General features: G+C 38.2%; 3 protein-coding genes, 1 long non-coding RNA gene and 1 other non-coding gene across 6 annotated transcripts; 3 read left to right on the top strand and 2 right to left on the bottom strand.

Moving 5' to 3' along the window:
* The first annotated feature begins 2430 nt into the window (after positions 1 to 2430).
* Positions 2431 to 3626, top strand: LOC122314370. Its single transcript, XR_006243692.1, has 3 exons — positions 2431 to 2524; positions 2610 to 2702; positions 3478 to 3626. It is a non-coding gene; the product is annotated as an uncharacterized LOC122314370 (long non-coding RNA).
* A 606-nt stretch (positions 3627 to 4232) lies between these two features.
* LOC122312505 (protein NUCLEAR FUSION DEFECTIVE 4-like) lies at positions 4233 to 10838 on the top strand. Its single transcript, XM_043127131.1, has 3 exons — positions 4233 to 4784; positions 5083 to 5924; positions 10157 to 10838. Exons 1-3 carry the CDS (start codon positions 4434 to 4436, stop codon positions 10689 to 10691), a joined length of 1728 nt encoding a protein of 575 aa, XP_042983065.1. The 5' UTR covers positions 4233 to 4433; the 3' UTR covers positions 10692 to 10838.
* A 1392-nt stretch (positions 10839 to 12230) lies between these two features.
* On the top strand, positions 12231 to 15727 carry LOC122313362 (endo-1,4-beta-xylanase 5). Of its 2 annotated transcripts, XM_043128293.1 has the most exons (8): positions 12231 to 12749; positions 12854 to 12888; positions 13069 to 13216; positions 13749 to 13921; positions 14001 to 14102; positions 14270 to 14416; positions 14513 to 15151; positions 15330 to 15727. In XM_043128293.1, the coding sequence occupies exons 1-8, from the start codon at positions 12677 to 12679 to the stop codon at positions 15663 to 15665; spliced, it is 1653 nt and encodes a 550-aa protein (XP_042984227.1). In that variant the 5' UTR covers positions 12231 to 12676; the 3' UTR covers positions 15666 to 15727. The 2 variants fall into 2 exon arrangements, with proteins under 2 accessions (XP_042984227.1, XP_042984228.1); XM_043128294.1 differs by lacking the exons at positions 12231 to 12749; positions 12854 to 12888 and adding an exon at positions 12900 to 12986.
* Positions 13311 to 13383, bottom strand: TRNAE-CUC. Its single transcript has one exon. It is a non-coding gene; the product is annotated as a tRNA-Glu (tRNA).
* A 724-nt stretch (positions 15728 to 16451) lies between the features above and the next one.
* LOC122313363 (thaumatin-like protein 1) lies at positions 16452 to 18941 on the bottom strand. The gene is made up of 3 exons (XM_043128295.1): positions 18538 to 18941; positions 17719 to 18388; positions 16452 to 17261 (listed from the first exon to the last, which is right to left on the bottom strand). The coding sequence occupies exons 1-3, from the start codon at positions 18608 to 18610 to the stop codon at positions 16940 to 16942; spliced, it is 1065 nt and encodes a 354-aa protein (XP_042984229.1). The 5' UTR covers positions 18611 to 18941; the 3' UTR covers positions 16452 to 16939.
* Positions 18942 to 19187: the final 246 nt, after the last annotated feature.

Below are 19187 nucleotides of genomic sequence, written 5' to 3' on the forward strand. Positions count from 1 at the left end.
TAAGCATTCATAAGATAAACTAACAATTAAGTCTATATATAATATTTAAAACTTTAAAAAAATATATAAAACCAAGAGCGATCAAACGAATTTAAATTATAAAGTTATAAACCTTTTGAAAATACTGTCACTAGCTTAAAGCTTCAAAACATCATTTCTCAATTATAAAGCATGCTCCAATTAATAGTGATGAGATCAGCCAACTAAACAAACACCATATCGAAAATCATGTAACTTTGTAATGATTTTTAACCACACCTCAGACGTCCATGGACTGGTTCAGATGCATGGACAACTTGAGCACCGTGCACATAACCTAATGCCTGCAAAAGCATAAGTAGTTCCAAAGAAAATTTAAAAAGGGAAATATTGTGAATAACTGTCTTTAAGAAGGCAAACAGCCGATAAAAAAAAGAGGCAAACAAGCAGATGCATGATCCTTGAGGGGAGAAACACTGACTCGTATCATAACATATTTCATTTGATTACATGCAAAATATAAGGCATAATCCAAGAAGAAATACAGCAGCCAATACAACAGGTCCTTTTTTTTTTTTAATACGTAAGAAGTCAATTTTTTTTTAATACACGTGTTAATCCTGTATATGTGAGTTACTTCTTTTCCCAACGTGGGATTGAGTTATTGAGGTGGTCATGTGCAAAGTCATCGTTCATGTCATCGGGAGGTCTCCATTTGCTTGAATTTTGTCTAAAGTTTTTTTTTTTCCCTACCCTTTTATTTATTTATTTATATGACCAGACTTTTCTCTAAGTAAGAGAGTATTAAATAAAATATAAATAATATTATATAAAACCAGGAAACATCGATTAAGAAAACTCACAAATAATCAACAATAATGTAGCAAGTACATGGTGGTCACACACCCTGCTCAATAGGACCAATCCTTACCCCCTTGCAATTAAATTGGCTGAATAGACACTTCAGTGCAAGTTAATGACTGGCTTTTATTATTAGGTGTGGGTTAGGTATAACTAGACCCATATTTCTATTTATAATTCATTTTTATCATCGTTCTTTCAATATCATATCTTATGGTATTAGATGATTGATCTATAAATTGAATATAATAAATAATTTTTAATTATTTCATACACAACCATATACGATAATTATTTCATGCATCTTCTCAGAGTTAAGTATAATACCTCTTATACATCATACTTCAAAATTAAAACTCTTGGCACCTGGATTGAGTTTTCTGCATGAATTAATTTACTTTTTTGTTGTTGTTGTTGTTGTTGTTATTGTTGTAACTTTAACAGATGGAAGAAGATTCTGTGAGCTGTAATGTCGGTATAACCCAAGAGGTTGGCGAATCCTCTTCTATTCCATTGGATGTAGAGGAGCTTGGGACTCTTCCAACCCCTTCTTCATCCACACATACACAAGAACCTACCCGTTCCATACCACCTTTATCCAAGAAATCCAAAAAAAAACCTAGCAACCAATCTGTGGTATGGAAACACTATACTAGAGTGCAACCTATTGACCACGATAACCCAAAAGCTCAGTGCAATTATTGCGCTAAGCTATACAGTTGCCACTACAAAAATGACACTTTATCTATGTTACACCACCTCCAGAATGCATGTGAAACTTTCCCTCTTAGAATTAAAGGAGTTGGAAGAAGTCAATCCTCTAGTGTTAAGAGGGATGCGGAGGGAAGAGTGTGTAGTCCACAAGTCCTAGTAAAGTACGATGGAGAAAAACTTAGGGTGTCAACCGCTAAGTATTTTATTAGATGCGAATTGCCTTTTAGGCTTGTGGAGCATGAAGGTTTTATTGAATATGTAACGGATTTAGAGCCTCGATTTACTTTGCCATCCCGAGGCACTTTAAAAAGGGATTGTATTAAACTGTATAAAGAAGAGAAGATACAATTAAAAAAATTGTTGGATGGTCAAAGAATTTGTCTTACCACCGATACTTGGACGTCGGTGCAAAATCTGAACTACATGTGCATTACCGCACATTTTATTGATTGCAATTGGAGATTGCACAAAAAAATACTTAAGTTTTGCCAAATTCCTGACCATAGGGGCGAAACCATTGGGAGGAGTTCTAATGTGGCTCAAGGAATGCCAAGCAGCACTAATATAAATATTGGTAATGAGCCAGCACCGGTTCCTACTAAATTTAAGATCATGTTTACTAACTTTCTTAAGGAACGGTGTGTTACGGAGTTTAGATCGGAGCTAGATAGATATTTTTCTGAGACGTGTATAGACGACTCGCTCGGTTTTGATATCTTAGATTGGTGGAGAATTAATGTCGTTAACTATCCTGTCCTTGCTGAGGTAGCACGTGATGTGTTAGCCACCCCCATTTCCACTGTTGCCTCGGAGTCTGCATTTAGTACTGGAGGACGCATATTGGATCCTTTTAGGAGTTCCTTGTCTCCAGAAACTATTGAAGCTCTCATTTACACTCAAAATTGGTTAAGGACCAAACCAATTAACATTCGGGATTTGGAAGAATACATACAGTCGATAGACCTTGAAGGTAAGTTTGAAACGTGAAATATTTTTTTTAATATCTATCTAATTCGGTTTATTATCCATCTAACTCAATTTTTAATTTTTTTTAGACGATCATCTAGCTTCATCTTCAACCGAGACTGATGTGAATCTCCATTCCCATTCATGCTGAAAAGTTTATCCTTGGTTAATCTTCAATGGAGGTAAGAGATTTTGTACAAATTTTGCTCCTATTTTATTCATGTCTAGTGTCTACGTACTGGTTAGATGCTCCAGTATAATTTATTTTAATTGCATTTACAAACAACCAGCTACTTATAAAAACACAGTTTATAACGACTTACTGATGCTTGAAGATACTAAATCCTGTTTGGTGCGTAATTTCACTGGCAGAGGTCTCATTTTGTTGCTAATACGTGTATTAGACTAGTTCCAATCATCTGCTCCTGAGTGACAATGAAAGCTCAAGATGTCCTGGGCAGAGAGGTAACTATATCTGTAATAAAAGGTGAGAAAACAGAGAGAGAGAGTTCTAAAACAATGTGGGTGGATATGGCAATTGGGAAGGCTATGATTGAGTACGAGACTCTTGTAAAAAGTTAAAAAAGAAGGATCTGTTTTACAGATATGAAAAGGGATGGATCAGGAGGATCTTTAGATCTTGAGAAATGAATTGAGTAATACGTTTTGAACTTTTTTTTGTAAGCAGTGACAGAATTTGTTGAGTGTGCGACACCCACTGCATTATTACTGAGAAGAGGCATGCAGCCTTAATGGAAAACACAATCAAAAAGGGCTTCTTTTAATTTTTATTTTTTTAATTAAATTTGCATGCATTTGTTTGTTAATTTGTTTGTTTTTCGGATAACTGGAAGAATACTTGTGAAAATAAGAACTACTACGTGCTTGAGTTGGCATTTTATGTTGGCCTTATTTTCATGCATGGAATTGACTATAAAATCTGTGTCTTTTGTTTAGTATGGACTTTGTGGGCACAAGGCATTTCTTTGAAGTTGATTCCTATCGTTCCATGCATGGACGTGTCAATGATGGGTCAAGAGCGCTCAACTTCTACAGAATTGTTGGTTGGATGCACCGAATTATTGATAAGTAGGAATTTGTAATCTGATTTATCTTCTCATTTTCACTGTGTATGTTTTTGCACGAATTGGCATGATTTTGGGATGATTTTGTAATGAGGAATGTTGATCTAAAAAAGAAAAAGAAAAAGAAACGTTATGTGCAAGATCTGAAGGAACAATATTTTGAAGGAACATTAATAATCAGGCTTTGTTAAAAAAAAAAAAAAAAAAAAAAACAACCTGGGTATAGGCCGGAACCCGGATTTCCGGGTTGTAAAAACCCGGATCAATCCGGGTTCCAGCCCGGGTCGTAACCCAAAATATCCGGGCCGGACTCCGGCCCGGATTTAGAATCCGGGTTCCGGGCCGGGTATACCCAGATACCCAGTCCGGTACCCGGTTGCCCAGCCCCATCTCTTATTGAGTTATTATCCTAATTAAATATCATTTAATTATGAGATGATAAATGACTTTTTATTTTTTAAAAAATAAATTAAAATAAATATTCAATCAACACTATATATAAAACGCAACAATTAATTCATGTTATCCTCGACGTCCTAAATCTAATAAGAAATTTAAGGTCCGTTTTGCTGCAAAATCCATATATAATATCGGTGATGGAAAAGCTCATTCTGAATTGAAAATAGTACATAAATATTTTAAAATGTCGACGTAGGAGCTGTAACTTTTACGATGCGGCCAACTTTCAATTCCTCCGACTATTTTATCCCTTGACAGTATCGCACTGCCTCTGTTTCAATACTTACCCACCTTCCACCCTTCTTCGTCCTCTCTCTCTCTCTCTCTCTCTCTCTCTCTTTGAGAAGTTGTGAGAACGTCGGTAGCTACATGGCATTCTTCGAGCGCTCTTCCCGGCCTGCTTCCTCCACCACCATCGCCACCACCCTCAAATGGCTAGGCTTTGTGACTGCCGTTTGGGTCCAATGCATCTCCGGCAACAACTACACCTTCTCCAACTACTCCGATGCCCTCAAGTCGCTCATGAATCTCACCCAGGTCCAGCTCAACAATCTTTCCGTGGCCAAGGATGTCGGCAAGGCTTTTGGCCTTCTTGCCGGCCTTGCCTCCGATAAGTTACCCACCTGGCTTATTCTGCTTATTGGGTCGGTCGAGGGGCTCGTCGGGTATGGTGCTCAGTGGCTTGTTGTCAGCGAGAAGATCACTCTTTCTTATTGGCAGGTAAAAAATATTAGAAACGTAATACCAAAATAGAAACTGCATTTCGAATGAATTTTTTTGAAGCAGACTTCAAGCAACTGTCCAACCCAGAAATTAACCAAGCGTAAAATATTATTGTTTTTTGCTGTCTCATACGTGCAAGCATTCACATTCTCTTCTGCTCGATTGCGTTTCTCAGTAAACAAACAACGCCAGACAATTTCCTAGAAAATAAAAAACAAAAACCAAAAAAGTTGGAAAACTCGTATAGACTAACACATGTCAAACTGATGCTGATAATGTTTTTACACAACGACAGATGTGCATATTCATGTGCATGGGAGGCAACAGCACGACATGGATGAACACCGCGGTGCTAGTGACCTGTATAAGGAACTTCCGCACGAACCGGGGCCCGGTCTCGGGGATACTCAAAGGCTATGTAGGGCTGAGCACCGCCATATTCACCGACCTATGTACAGCCCTCTTCTCCGATGACGCAGCCTCATTCCTGTTCATGCTCGCCGTCATCCCCTTAGGAGTCTGCTTCATTGCTGCTTTTTTCCTGCACGAGTCCCCTCCGGCGGCCAAATTAGCCGAGGAACAAGAGGAGTCCCGCTACTTCTGGGTCTTCAACGCCTTGGCCGTAGTCGTCGCGGTCTACCTCTTAGCCTATGACTTCGTACCCAGCCCCAGCACCGTCTTCTCTCTAGTATTCGCGGCCATACTGTTAGTTATCTTGGCCTCCCCACTAGCAATCCCGGTTTACTATTTTTTCAAGAACCGGTCTGGCCCTGGTGGGGACGTCGAGGGGCAGGTTCGTGAACCGTTGCTGGTGGTGGAGGAGGAGGTGGAGGAAGGGACGGAGAGTGGGGGAAAGGAGGATGACTTGGCGACCGAGGAGGAAGTGGCGGGGCTGAAGAAGAATCCGGTGATCGGAGACGAGCACACGATAATGGAGGCGTTAAGGACGGTCGATTTCTGGATATTGTTTGTTTCGTTTCTTTGTGGGGTGGGGACCGGATTGACTGTGATGAACAATATGGGGCAGATAGGGCTGGCCCTAGGCTACTCTGACGTGTCCATCTTCGTTTCGCTCACTAGCATCTGGGGGTTTTTCGGCCGCATCATTTCGGGTATTGTCTCGGAATTCTTCATCAAGTAAGTTAATCAAATTTTTTAACAAAATTTAATATACATTTAGTACTCTTTTATATATTTTATTAATATAATTAGTTATATATTAAAAAAAATTAATACAGTCAATCATATTAATAGAATATACAGAGAGTGCATAAAAATAACTATACATAATATTACTCGTTTAAAAATTTATTATACACACTGCGAAAAGATTTAAAATGTAATATTTTTCTTTAATATTCGTATTTTTCATTACCATCTAATTTATACCCATCGTTATTTTAAAAAATAATTCTATTTATAAATTGGTATTGATAATATATAGTAAAATATTTACACGACATAATTTAATTTTTAAAATATTAATATTTAAATTTTATCAATTAAATTTTAAATAATAAAATTTAAATCTTCTTTTAAGAATAAATCTTCTTTTAATAACATCTAGATTTGCTAAATAGGTGACTTTAGAATTATTGATAGCATTGATGAGTGGTGCTACTTCCACATAGGGAGGTCGCTGAGAGAGTCACCAAATGGCTAAAAAAATTTATGTTTTTAAAAAAATTTCTAAAAATTTTTTAAAATTTATTAAAAAATTTTCAAAATATTAAAATTAAAATTAAAATTTTATTAATAAAATACTTACTTAACTATTAAATAAAAAAGATCCAAAAAAATCAATCGACAATCACCATTCTTTAAATAAGCATTTCCCTTATCATATCTATATCTATTAATTAATAATAATTAGAGAGGAAAGCGTCGGAAGAATGTCCACACTTGCTTGCCTTTTGGGTGAGCGTGCCAATAAATAAGGTTGGGTAGGCGTGCCAATGGTACAATATTGAATGCTTAGGGTTTGGTATAAGCTTTAAATATATAAGAATTACCTAAATTTTTTGTGAAAATATAGATTAGAAAAAGTGAATTTTAGATATTTTTGTCTTAAAAAGTCTAATTTTTGAATAATATTATACACTATATCATCATTTTAATTATATATAACGTATTTATTATTATTTAATAATAAAAAAATATATAATAAATAATTATTTAATAATAATAAATATGTCACATCTTATTTAATATAATATAAATATAATAATAATATAATGAATAAAATTTTTCATAAGTTTGTGCAGTTGGAATTTGTATATATAATTTCTTTACTCGAGTTCGCATTTGACCCAAAGATACAATGGGCATACATCCAGATCTCCAGTCTCCTAGCTCCAGGGTAGACTGTCTCTAGCTTTGTTATTTATTATCTCACATATTATACATTAAATTTATTTTTATTTTATTTTTTAAAATTTAATTAAATTATTCTATTAATTATTTCTACATTGCATATTTATTAAAAAAATAATAATAAATAAAAAATGATGTATAAAGTGTGAAGTGAGAATAAAGAATATAATTTTTCTTAATTCCCATTTCCCCGATCCCTAGGCTAGCTTGCTGTTTCCTTTTCATGATCCCCTAAAGGTTAGACAGCGGGAAGTATCCCAGCAGCAGGCAGCAGCTAACTATATAATTCCTTTCTTTACTCTTGGCTGCTTCTCCTAATATAATTTTTGAATGGGAACTGCTAGGTACAGTCCCGAAAAGAGGGTTGCGTGCGGACGAATGGACTTAAAAGTAATTTACTCTCTTCAAATCATGGTGAAATGTCAAAAAGGTCCTTAGAGCTCACTTTGTCAGATCACGCTTTCTTCCCTACCTCTAGCGCCTTCCCTCCCTCTAGCATTCGCCTCAAATTATACTTGTTGACCCACTGTAAACAACGTAAGGTCACCCGATCTAGCAGAGCATCAACTCAGTAGTTGCTCTCTGTTTGTAGGATCCAAACTAGATACAGGGCAGAAATTCCCTCAAGCTGCCTAAATGAGGATGTTAAAACTGTTGTCAAGGGTGGTATTAAAATATATGTTCAGCTTCAAGTATACAGACCTTTGCCTCCCAAAACAATATGTTTACCATAATCCATGACCATTGATGACTTTCAAGAGAGTTTAACCCTTTGCTTCAGACAAGACGAAGAAGAAATTCTAGAGAGAGAGAGCTCAATCGGTTACAGAGAGAGAGAGAGAGAGAGAGAGAGAGAGAGAGAGAGAGAAAAGCCTTCACTTCAAGTTTGGGCGCAAATAATTTGGGATGAAACGGGAAGAGAGAGAGAGAGAGAGAGCAATCGGTTACACAGAGGAAAGATTTCATCTTTACAAGTTGGGGGCAAGTAATCTGGAATGAAACTTTTCGTGCATGAGGAGTCCCCGTTCGGTACTGCACAAAGAATTATTCTTTTTGAATCCCGGCCACTTTTTACTATGTTCATAAAGGAGTTTTGTTATATATAAATAAAATTACGTATTAATTTATATATTAATATTAATTTTTTTATATTTAAAATTTAAATTAATATTATTTTTAATTAAATTAATTTTTTGATCAATTATATTCGATTGGTACATATATATTAATGCATCATTATACTTACAATTAAATTTTTCCTTAAAAAAGATACTAACTAGCTCCTGTATTTAACTCTTCTTCAACTTCAAATATAATGATATCTTCATACAGCTTAATTAATTAGTTGCTCTGCTCTGGGTTGTTGGATCGTCCTTCTTGTCACTATTGCAATTACCACGGCCTTAAATGAGCTGCTACCTCTGTATTGGTGGTCATGCAGAAGTTTCTTATCTATTTCCTTATTGCTTATGGCCGGATTCGAGTTTCTCTGAAAGAAAACAAAGGAAACAGATCTGGGTTTCATGAATCTCTCCCTCTTTCTCTTTTTTATATATAGCTAATATTTAATTTATAGTATACTTGGCATTAGCATTTGTTTAATTAATCCTTCCCAACCAACTCAGCCCTTGTTCTTTATCAAGAAATTATGTTCGTTGTTCCCAAGATAAATGTTCTGTTTTTTGAGATTGGACCTTTTCTATGTTTGCATGTTATATATTAACGAAGTGTTTTGTATATTTTTAGGTCAAACTCTCAGCAATTCGGGTATTCTGTTTAACAGAACCTGTAATAGAGAAAAGAGAATCGGAAAGAGTGGCCTAGATAGTCCGAGTAACCTCCGATACCTAAGTTAATAATGGCTTATTTAGAAAGTAAGAGAAGTCAAAACGAATTCAAAATTTAGTGGAAAGATTCAATTAGAGAGAATGCTGATCACTTTACCTGAAAACTGAGGGATCTTATATAACCAGCCCAAGGGGTCAGATGGCCATACCCTGCGGCTTGGGGGAAAAGGAAATCTTCTTAGAGCTCCCTCTGCCATATTGTCTTTAATGTGGCGTGGTCCTCTGGGATCAGCATATTAATACGGTGTGATTGTCTGATGAACTCATTTAATTCAGCATGATCTTATAGTACTGATCTAAGTTCGGTCCCTTCCTCTTAGTGTGTTTCTTTCTCATTCCTCCGGCTTGGTTTCTTATGCTTCTCCTAGAACATCTCCATCTTGGCCCGAATAGTTATGTCATATTTACATGAGTTATGGGTTCTTCCCGAACCATTAAGAGGAGATGGGATTCTGCGGGTTGGGATCTAGTTCTCTTGGACTATTTGGAATATGGGAAACTTGCTTGATGTTAGGCTTGGTCTGGCCCCAACAAAAATAAACCCCAACATTATGCATGGCAACTTGATCTTGAGATTCTCTTAGACGCCCTAGCATACTCTACTATAGGAAATAATAACTTTATAATTATTTTACAACTTTACAACAAATGAAGGGTAGTTTTGTAATATTAAAATTTATTCTTAATGGAGTGGCATGATTTTATTAGTTGTTTGAAGATGAATTGTAAAATAATTATAAAAAAGTTGTAGGTGTATCATTATTCATATTGATATCCTAATACCCTGTCAACTTTTAATATGTCTATTCATTCTCCCTTCCAATTTCCATACATTTACAAAGCTGGAAACACACCATGCATATATGTAGCTTCAAGAACCTAACACCTCTAGTTGTTGTTTTGTGTCAACGTGTAATTTAAAGTAGTTAAACCTAATTCTGTTGTTAATCAATTTAAACTGTTGATATAAGCAATGATATTTTCATATGGAATCAAAATAGAAGTTTTTGCTTTGAATGATGGTAATCTTATATTTCACTCAATTTAATTCAATATTCTACGTATTGGCCTTCGCGTATTAAACTTACCTTATTTTGTGATTTAACATTTTGAATAGTACTCATGACTCCCCCATTTTCATGCCTACAGGAAAGCTGGAACACCAAGACCTCTTTGGAATGCAGCTGCTCAGGTTGTAATGGCTGTTGGATACATTCTTATGGCCTTGGCTGTGCCTGGTTCCCTCTACATTGGTTCAATTGTTGTTGGGATTTGCTATGGCATCCGTCTGGCCATTACTGTCCCCACTGCGTCCGAACTGTTTGGTCTAAAATACTATGGTCTCATCTACAACATTCTAATCCTCAACCTTCCCATAGGGTCCTTCCTCTTTTCCGGCCTTCTCGCCGGCATTTTATACGACATGGAAGCTACTACCACTGCTGGAGGTGGCGACACCTGCGTTGGAGCACACTGTTACAGGCTAGTGTTTGTGGTCATGGCTGTTGCCTGCATTGTTGGGTTTGGTTTAGACATTTTGTTGTCAATCAGATCCAAGGATGTTTATGCCAACATTTTTGCCAGCAAGAAATCAAATAAATCGTTGCCATCGAATGACCGAATATCGATGAAGATGGATACTGAAGAATGCAAGGATCTGATTGATCGAAATTTGGAGGATTGATCGGTCTTGTTTGTTTGAATTTTATATATTCTCATTTTACGTTTTGAAGTAGTGTTAAGTTATCATTTATCAGAATAGATAGACATAATTATTTAGTTTATATTCTAATATTATTGAGTCTCATGAATAAAAATCAAATCAAGTCAACAATTTTTTTTCAAAATTTTAAAATTGATAGTGTGGTAAGTTGATGTGTTGGGCTATAGTTAGTTTGGGCTCAGACTTTCGGGTGCTTAAATTCCGTGCTCACTGGGTTACTTTGGATATTGAACAGCGCGGAACATCTGATAATGGGGTCTGTCTGCAATGGTTGGGATGCAAGTGAGAGGATTTCTTACAATCTCGGGCGCATGCAACTTCAAAAAGCTCTTTGATACATGTTGCATGGGGAGATTAATTGGGAGCATTTTCTGAATTTGGGTTCTTGAATTCGCAAAATCTTTTCTACTTTCTAAGAATTTTGTCAAAATTTTCCTTCTTCTGGATTTTAATGCTCATTGTGGAGTATATCAGAAATAAGAATTCTACCTTAATCGGGGCAAGAAAATCTAGAAACTTAATTTCATTTAAAATATCAAGGGGAAGGTGTACATAAACCCCCTTGACCAACAACATTAAGAAGTACCTTTCATGACAATTTGGAAAAAAAAAAAAAAAAACACCCTTTTAGCATGATTCCACAAGCTGATAAGGGTAGGTAAATCATGAACTTTTGGGACATGCCTAACGAGTATTGAGTTCTGGTATTTCCAAGACTCGAGATAGTGTCACTAAACAGACTTGCAAATAGATAATTTATTGGTAATATTTGCTGTATGTAAAGCAAGCAAGTCCGAAATTCATGAATGTCGACGTGGTCTAACCATGGTCCCCCTACATTTCCATTATAATTCCCTACCATATTATCATGCACGCGTGAGATCGGACACTCGGCCAAGGAAGGCAAATAGGCAATGCGTACAGGCTATGGAGGGTTGGACTTGAAAGCAAAGCAATCACCTTTCCCTTAAGAAAGCCGTGACCCAAGCGTGACCGTGCCTAGTTTGAAGGCAGTCTCCACAATTCACCGTCCATCTTTGAGTCTTTGTGGGTTGTCAGTACAATTATGTAATACAAAAAAATTGTGCAGCTTTTAGACCCACTCCACCTAATATAAAGATACAGACAAATGGGCCCGCTTTAGGTTGCCGATTGTAGTTGCACCCCTATTTTACATTAACGGACGATCTAGATAACATAGCACTTAGCTGCCCTCCAAATACCCATCAAAGTAATGTCCCTATATATGGGGTTGCCCTCACTGCTCTGGATTTGGTGAACATCGATAAATCCGAAGGAACCGTGAAAAAGTTACTATGCTTCAAATAGAAAGGAACACCGAAAACGTGAATGTGTTTCATTGTTGATGAATTATGGTCAGGATTTTTTATAATTTAGAGAGACATAAACACAGTATATGAGTTTTCAATGTATGAAATGTTTGAAGTCTATACTGTTCGTAGACAACATTTAAGGATGTAGAATCATCTACAGACTATCGCTATCCATATCGTAAAAATACTTTTACTTCTGAATATTGTCTTAATGCTCGGGATACAGCCCCTACTGATGATTTTAGAACTTAAATTCAGCAGCATTAGGGAGCAACGAGCAAATTGCCATAAAACGAAGAGTTAAAGGTTCTCGCCATGTATTGGCCCCCAATTTTGTTCACAAGAAGCTCTCACAGAACATGTGAGCTGGGCACGGGACTACTCAGACCTGCCACTGTTCCCTTGTGAATATCCCCAACTCCCTCCCCCCGAACCTTAAAAACACGCCCTTCCTCTGCCCATTTCCTGTAAAATTGTAACCTCCATTATTTAGGAATAGTACCTGAAGGACTAGGAGCAAGCTTTTCCATACCTACCTAAACTACTCCCATTTACAATATTCCATTAACAATCAATACGGTCAGAACGCTCCGATTTCTAAGCAGACACAGTATGAGGGACACTCTTGCTTTTAGCCTCTGGGCTTTCTTCCTCGTCATGGTTCCTCCCTTGGTCGCTTCATATGGTTCTTTCTCTCATCACAACCCATCTTTCATTGGTTTGCAATACTAGATTTATGGGGTTCAGGTTCTCAAAGCACTTACCTTTCTCTACTCTTCTGTACCGCAGCTGGGCCTTTGTATGATTACACCGCTTACACCGAGGTATGTATAATTAGTGAAGTTTTAACATGGGCATTGTTAAAACTGTTGGATGGACAAGATGTTCTAAACTTATAATGGCAGTGTCCGTTCAAAAACAACTTGGGTAATTTTTCATGTCTGGTTGCGTTTATGATTTCGGTGGTGTTTCTTCTCACGTTGTTTCACATGTTTGTTTGACAGTGTAAAAAACAGCCGGAGGAGGCACTTTACAAGGGAGGGATTCTCAGCAATCAGCCTGTGAGCCGGATTGGCGTTTCTGCAATTAGTGCGTATTCACCGGCCTTGATATTGTACAATCTTACCCAGGGGACTATTTATTGCTTCTCCAGTTGAGTCTCTCTCTCTCTCTAACTTCATAGCACCATTTTAAAAAAAAAATATCACTAAAACAATTTTTGTTCGTAATTTGAGAGGAAAAAAAGTTCCGTTGCCGGGACTCGAACCCGGGTCTCTCGGGTGAGAGCCGAGTATCCTAACCAACTAGACTACAACGGATTTGTTGAAAACACGCCTAGTCAATACATTATATAATTTCTGGCAGTGTCACACAACGTGGGCTCTGACTTTTTAAAATCTGGTTTATGAGTTCATGGCTCTAGGTTAAACTGGGCTAGCTTAAGTTTCCTAAGCAGTATTGCACACATTTTCATCACCAGCAAAACTCAGCCCACCATTACCACACCTATTATACACACATTCACCAGTGTCTTGACAAATGTCAAATTGCAGTCTCATTCTCACGGCTAGTAGAGCAAGTCATGGAATGGCCGTTATTTAAGACATCACCTAATGCCTTTTTGGTGGGTTTGAAATTACTTGCATGGCACACCAGTTTATTTGCTTATTTTTTTGCTTAATAGGTTGGGTCAAGATACAAGGCGCAGAGTCAGCTCTCATAAGGGCAAGCCTAAAGACAGAAGACACGAGCTATGACTGTATAGGGACTGTTTTGGCCAAGCGTGGATGCTGGTCATTTCTCAAGGGTGGATTTGTCCTGAGCTCAACTTCTCATTTATCTATCCTGTTCCTTCAGGTAAATGCCTATTGAAGAAGTTGTCGCCCTGCTTTAGTACTTCATGAAATGAAACTTTTTATTTGTTTTGGTTCTGCAGACTTCGGACAATACGGATATCAATATAGCAATTGCAAGCAATTCAATACAGCCATTTACCAGGGAGCAATGGAGTACAAATCAGCAATATATGATTAACAGTGTAAGCATAGCACATTCCAATTGATAAAGTGATTTAATCGACTGACTTAGTGATGGCATATATGTTGAAGAATAAAATAAGCCGATAGAGTTTTGACAATAAAAATGGTTCTCATTGATGGAATGAATTATTCTATCAACCTTTAAGGGCAACATCTGTTTTGGCAGCAAAGGAAGCGTGCCGTGACAGTCCATGTCTCAAATGAACACGGAGAACGGTTGCAAGGGGCTGCTATTAACATAGAACAAGTATCAAAAGATTTCCCTTTCGGATCTGCAATAGCTAAGACCATTCTCGGAAATCTGCCATATCAAGTATGATTTATAAACTATATTACATGCAAAGTCCTTGTATTTAAAACTGATTAATCCAATACTTTCCTCTGACAGAAATCTTTCATGTTTTTCCAGAACTGGTTTACTAAGCGATTCAATGCAGCAGTGTTTGAAAATGAACTCAAGTGGTATGCCACAGAGCCAAAGCAAGGGAAGGTCGACTACACCATTGCAGACCAAATGGTGGGATTTGTTCGAGCTAACCAAATCATGGCTAGAGGCCACAACATATTCTGGGAGGACCCAAAATACACTCCAGCATGGGTTCTTAACCTCACGGGTCCTGAATTACAATCAGCTGTCAACTCACGCATACAGAGTCTGCTGAGCAAATACAGTGAAGAATTCATTCACTGGGATGTCAGCAATGAGATGCTGCACTTCGATTTCTACGAGCAACGCCTTGGCCCTAATGCCACATTGCATTTCTATGAGATAGCACACCAGTCTGACCCTTTGGCAACACTGTTTATGAACGAGTTTAATGTGGTCGAGGGCTGCAGCGATGTGAATTCCACTGTTGATACCTACATCTCAAGGCTGAGAGAACTCGATCAAGGTGACGTTTCGATGGATGGAATTGGTCTAGAGAGCCACTTTACGGTACCAAACCCTCCTCTAATGAGAGCTATTTTGGACAAGTTGGCCACGCTAGGGCTTCCCATATGGCTTACTGAGGTGGATATTAGCAATGCACTTGACAAAGAACAACAGGTGAACTAGGCACTTGTTACTCTCTCATGTTAAACTACGCATGTTAGCTGTTATAGCATTACCCATAAGAGCCCGGGGGAAAAGATTCTCCCGTGTTCGGGCAAGAACTTGAGGAGATATTGATATGCATCAACTAGCGTGTCTGCCACTGATATAATATTAATCTTTCTGCGTGCAGGCCATTTACTTAGAAGAAGTATTGAGAGAAGGTTTTTCACATCCTTCAGTGAATGGGATAATGCTTTGGACTGCGCTCCATCCCAATGGGTGTTACCAAATGTGCTTGACTGACCATAATTTTCAAAATCTGCCGGCTGGAGATGTGGTTGACAAGCTCCTGAAAGAGTGGCAAACTGGGAAGATTGAGGGTGAGACAGATGAGCATGGTTCTTATAGCTTTTATGGCTTCTTAGGACAGTACGAAATAAGTGTTAGATATGGCAGCAGAAGTGCAAATTCAACGATCTCGCTTGGTCGAGCTGATGAAACAAAGCACTATAACATTCGATTGTAAACCAAAAATACTATTGATCACTATGTTTGGCATGAAAACAATAAAATTTCTGTTAAAGCCTATTTATATACACGCACCAATACTGTATTTGCAATAGAAATTGGGTTAGAAAACTTGTGGTTTCACGTAAGCTATCACATTTGTTTGATGTAATTTGCAATGAGCTGTCTTTGTAAACTCATCTTGTCCTATACGCTGTCCAGTCGACAATTATTGAGCAAGCATAACAGAATTTTGTATTCAACCTGATTTGTCGCTATATATCTCAATCAGAAACGAATATTTATTAATAAAATTGAAGTGTCGTTCTCTTGATTTATAAAAGAAATGCAGCTATGATCTATATTGATAGTGGGATAATGGAATCCACCCTAATATATATAGATCACGAAAACTGATTAGTCTTTGAACTAAGGATTTCGATGTGACGGAGAATCCGAAACTTTTGTTTGATCTATGTAAATCAATAAAACCCTTCTTTACTCTTGCTTGGATTCAGTAAGGTAGAAACAAGACATTTTACAGCTTAATCGTCTACCTCCAGCAAAGTAAATCGACAGACATTGTGTCTGTAGTTTCAATTTGACCCAAACTGTATCTAAGCTTCTCAAGTATATCCCAATAAAAGGGTGAAGCAATTCCCAACATCCCCAAAATACGCAGAGAAATGTGGTATTTTTCTACTTTGGCTTGGGTTAGGGAGAGGAAGAGAGAGATGACACGAATTATAGCAATCGATTAACCAGACCAAAAGGCAAGCTGAAATGATAAGCTGACGCAATAGTCTTCAAGAAATTCCCTTCTTCAACAGACGAAAGACAAAATGCCAAAGCAACATAAAACTTGCAACGCCCGCAAGGCCACAAAGTTATCCCTCCTCCCAGAGACAACAAACCATCCTACTCATGAATTCACATGACACTCTCAAACACCTCTTTCTTTCCTCTCTTTACGACAGATTCACAACCAGAAAACAGCCAACCTCCCTGATTTGTTTTTTTCTTTTTGTTTTAACCCCGGGATAATGATGCAGAACCTAAAAATGTTTAAGTTCGAAAGGAAAAGGAAATGAAAATTAGATATAAATAATACAAACACTTCCAGTATATATATAACGTCGAACTTTTTTCTTGGGGGGACCCTCGGAGTAGAATTGGATGTTTTACAATCTGGAGGAATCTGTCAGCTTTCCCAGCAAAAGACTGCAAATCTGAGACACACTCAGCACAGCATAGCAAAAGCCATGACTTAAGGTCAAGTGCAGCTAAGAGGGGCTACAAAAATTGCAATGAGAGGGTGAGAGACAAAGTAGCCCAGGCTATTAATGCAGATTGGAAGGTTGAAGGAGAAAGTGTTCTTGGTGAGTCTCCCATGGCCAAACCAGCTAACCATGACCCATCTGCGATCGTGGCTTCTCCTGACCCTGAACCTGAACCAGAAACGGAATACCCTGAACCGGTATCTGATCCTTCAGCTGACCCTGAACCGGTATCTGATCCTTCACCTGACCCTGAACCCGAAACAGAGTAATATCCTGACCCGGACCCCAGAGAGGTTGCTGATGCTGTTGGGGTTGGATCTCTTGAAGATTTCTGACTGCACAGCAGAGATTAGCAGACACAATAATAACTCTTGCAGTTGAAGAATTAAATATATATCATTCGGGACTGACCAGAGTGAATTGAAAAGAATTTACACTGAAGGCAACTAAACAACCTCATTTAGCCCTGAAGATCTGAGTATATAATAAGGAAGAAATGCTTAATCGAATCATCAAAAAGACAAATCTTTGGCATTATGGCATTGCCACCATCCCACCAACCCCACACGCTAAAACCAGACAAAGAAAAATGGGCAAGATCTTTGGGCATTGCCAACAAACACCAGTCTACTTACTTTCAGAAGTAGCAACTAAAAATAGAAACTTGAAGATAAAGTTCGTCGGAATTTGAAAGATAGATTGAAACAACTCTCAGACGAGGAAAAAACAGAATATTGATCAAATAAAAGCTTGTGAAACTCGGAAACTAAAGAGTGAGTATGTATCTTTTACCTTGGAGACGAAGGGCAAAACGTCAGCGTATAATCGGCACCGGTACAGGTGAACGTACTCGTAGCATCATCGTACGCGTAGCTATACGATCTCGGACACGCGGACTTGAACATTTCCGAGTACACCGAGGGCCTACAAGAAGCGGGCGTGCCATACTCGCCGATGCAGCAGTACTCGGGGCTCCTGAACGCCTCGCACGCGCTCTTACAGGCGCTACCGTCCCCGACCCTCAGCTCCAAGGGGCATTGTTGGTTCAGATCAGAGACGCATCCGGTCGAATCGCATGCACCCGATCCGCCAGTACCTTCAACGATCATGGGAAGGTTGTACCCGTCCACCAAGCTGACGTCGTAGAAATCCTGCCCACCAGACCCGAGCGTAAACTCGGCAAGAGTGGCGGGCGGGGCGGCTCCAAGTCCATTGCACTCGACTTGTCCGGAGCCGCAGTCGCCAGTGAGGCACGACCCTGATCCGGATCCGTCGAAATTACAATTCGTCCGACCCCAGAACCGGCCGGACCAGCCGGTGGGGGCTTGGAAGGAACGGGAACTATCCTTTGGGAGCTCGAACCCAGTGCTGTCGAGCCTGGGGCTGCCTGCATTTGCGAGAATGCCTGGCCACACAGTGTAATCACATCTGTTCACAAACGTAAATGTAGCACCCGAAACGCCTGGCACGCATGCAAACACAGATTTTTTTTTAGTGTAAAATCGTTAAAACAAAAAAAAAAAAAAAAGAAAGAAAAAGAAAAAGAGAAAGTAAAAAGAGTAGAATGTAAGATAGATCCAGATGACTGCAAAGAAAACCCATCAAACATACCTCTAGTGGTGAGAAGCAGAACAAGAAGACTGAGAATATTGAGAGTGGAAGTGCAGCAGAAGATATGATCCATACAGTAAATTGGGTCGCGTGATGGTTATGGATGTGGTGTGGTTTTAGGCGGTGATTGTGCCAAAAAGAGGAGGAGGAATAAGGTAAAAGATTAGGACAATGCCAGATGCCAATCCCAGTTTGATTGCACAGATGGTAGGGGGAGAGCAGAACTTACAAGTAAGAACTTGAGTAGTGACTACAAAAGAAGTGAAGGGATGGTTTTTGGATTCAATGCCTGTAACGCAAATCGACAAGGATGATACTTGGGGAGAACAGCCAAGGAGGCATGCCTCACACTCTACTTGCAGCGCTCTCTCTCACTCTCTGATCTGCCTAATCTAATATAATTGTGCCTCTGAGTTCTTTAGCCTGTTTCGACAGTGAAATTGATTTTTTATTTCATCTTATTTTATTTTCTTATTATAATATTTTAAATTTTTTTATATAAATATAATAAATAATTTAATTTTTAAAAATTTTAAAATATTAAAAAAATAATCTTTTAATAACATTTTCTTCAACTTTTAATTTTTATTTCAACGTGTAACTAATTATGAAATTAATAGTTTTACAAAAAAAATTTCCCTGTTTCGTTC

This window comes from Carya illinoinensis, chromosome 6, assembly GCF_018687715.1.
Source record: "Carya illinoinensis cultivar Pawnee chromosome 6, C.illinoinensisPawnee_v1, whole genome shotgun sequence".
Classification (NCBI taxonomy): domain Eukaryota; kingdom Viridiplantae; phylum Streptophyta; class Magnoliopsida; order Fagales; family Juglandaceae; genus Carya; species Carya illinoinensis.

Excerpts from the sequence above, each read along its gene's own strand:
- LOC122312505 (XM_043127131.1), top strand. The coding sequence starts at position 4,434 with ATGGCATTCTTCGAGCGCTCTTCCCGGCCTGCTTCCTCCACCACCATC. Across the intron at positions 4,785-5,082 it reads TCACTCTTTCTTATTGGCAG|ATGTGCATATTCATGTGCAT; the intron begins GTAAAAAATATT and ends ACACAACGACAG. Across the intron at positions 5,925-10,156 it reads GTCTCGGAATTCTTCATCAA|GAAAGCTGGAACACCAAGAC; the intron begins GTAAGTTAATCA and ends TCATGCCTACAG.
- LOC122313362 (XM_043128293.1), top strand. The coding sequence starts at position 12,677 with ATGAGGGACACTCTTGCTTTTAGCCTCTGGGCTTTCTTCCTCGTCATG. Across the intron at positions 13,217-13,748 it reads GACTATTTATTGCTTCTCCA|GTTGGGTCAAGATACAAGGC; the intron begins GTTGAGTCTCTC and ends TTTGCTTAATAG. Across the intron at positions 14,103-14,269 it reads AGCAATATATGATTAACAGT|CAAAGGAAGCGTGCCGTGAC; the intron begins GTAAGCATAGCA and ends CTGTTTTGGCAG.
- LOC122313363 (XM_043128295.1), bottom strand. The coding sequence starts at position 18,610 with ATGGATCATATCTTCTGCTGCACTTCCACTCTCAATATTCTCAGTCTT. Across the intron at positions 18,389-18,537 it reads TCTGCTTCTCACCACTAGAG|GCGTTTCGGGTGCTACATTT; the intron begins GTATGTTTGATG and ends CATGCGTGCCAG. Across the intron at positions 17,262-17,718 it reads TTTTGCCCTTCGTCTCCAAG|TCAGAAATCTTCAAGAGATC; the intron begins GTAAAAGATACA and ends TCTGCTGTGCAG.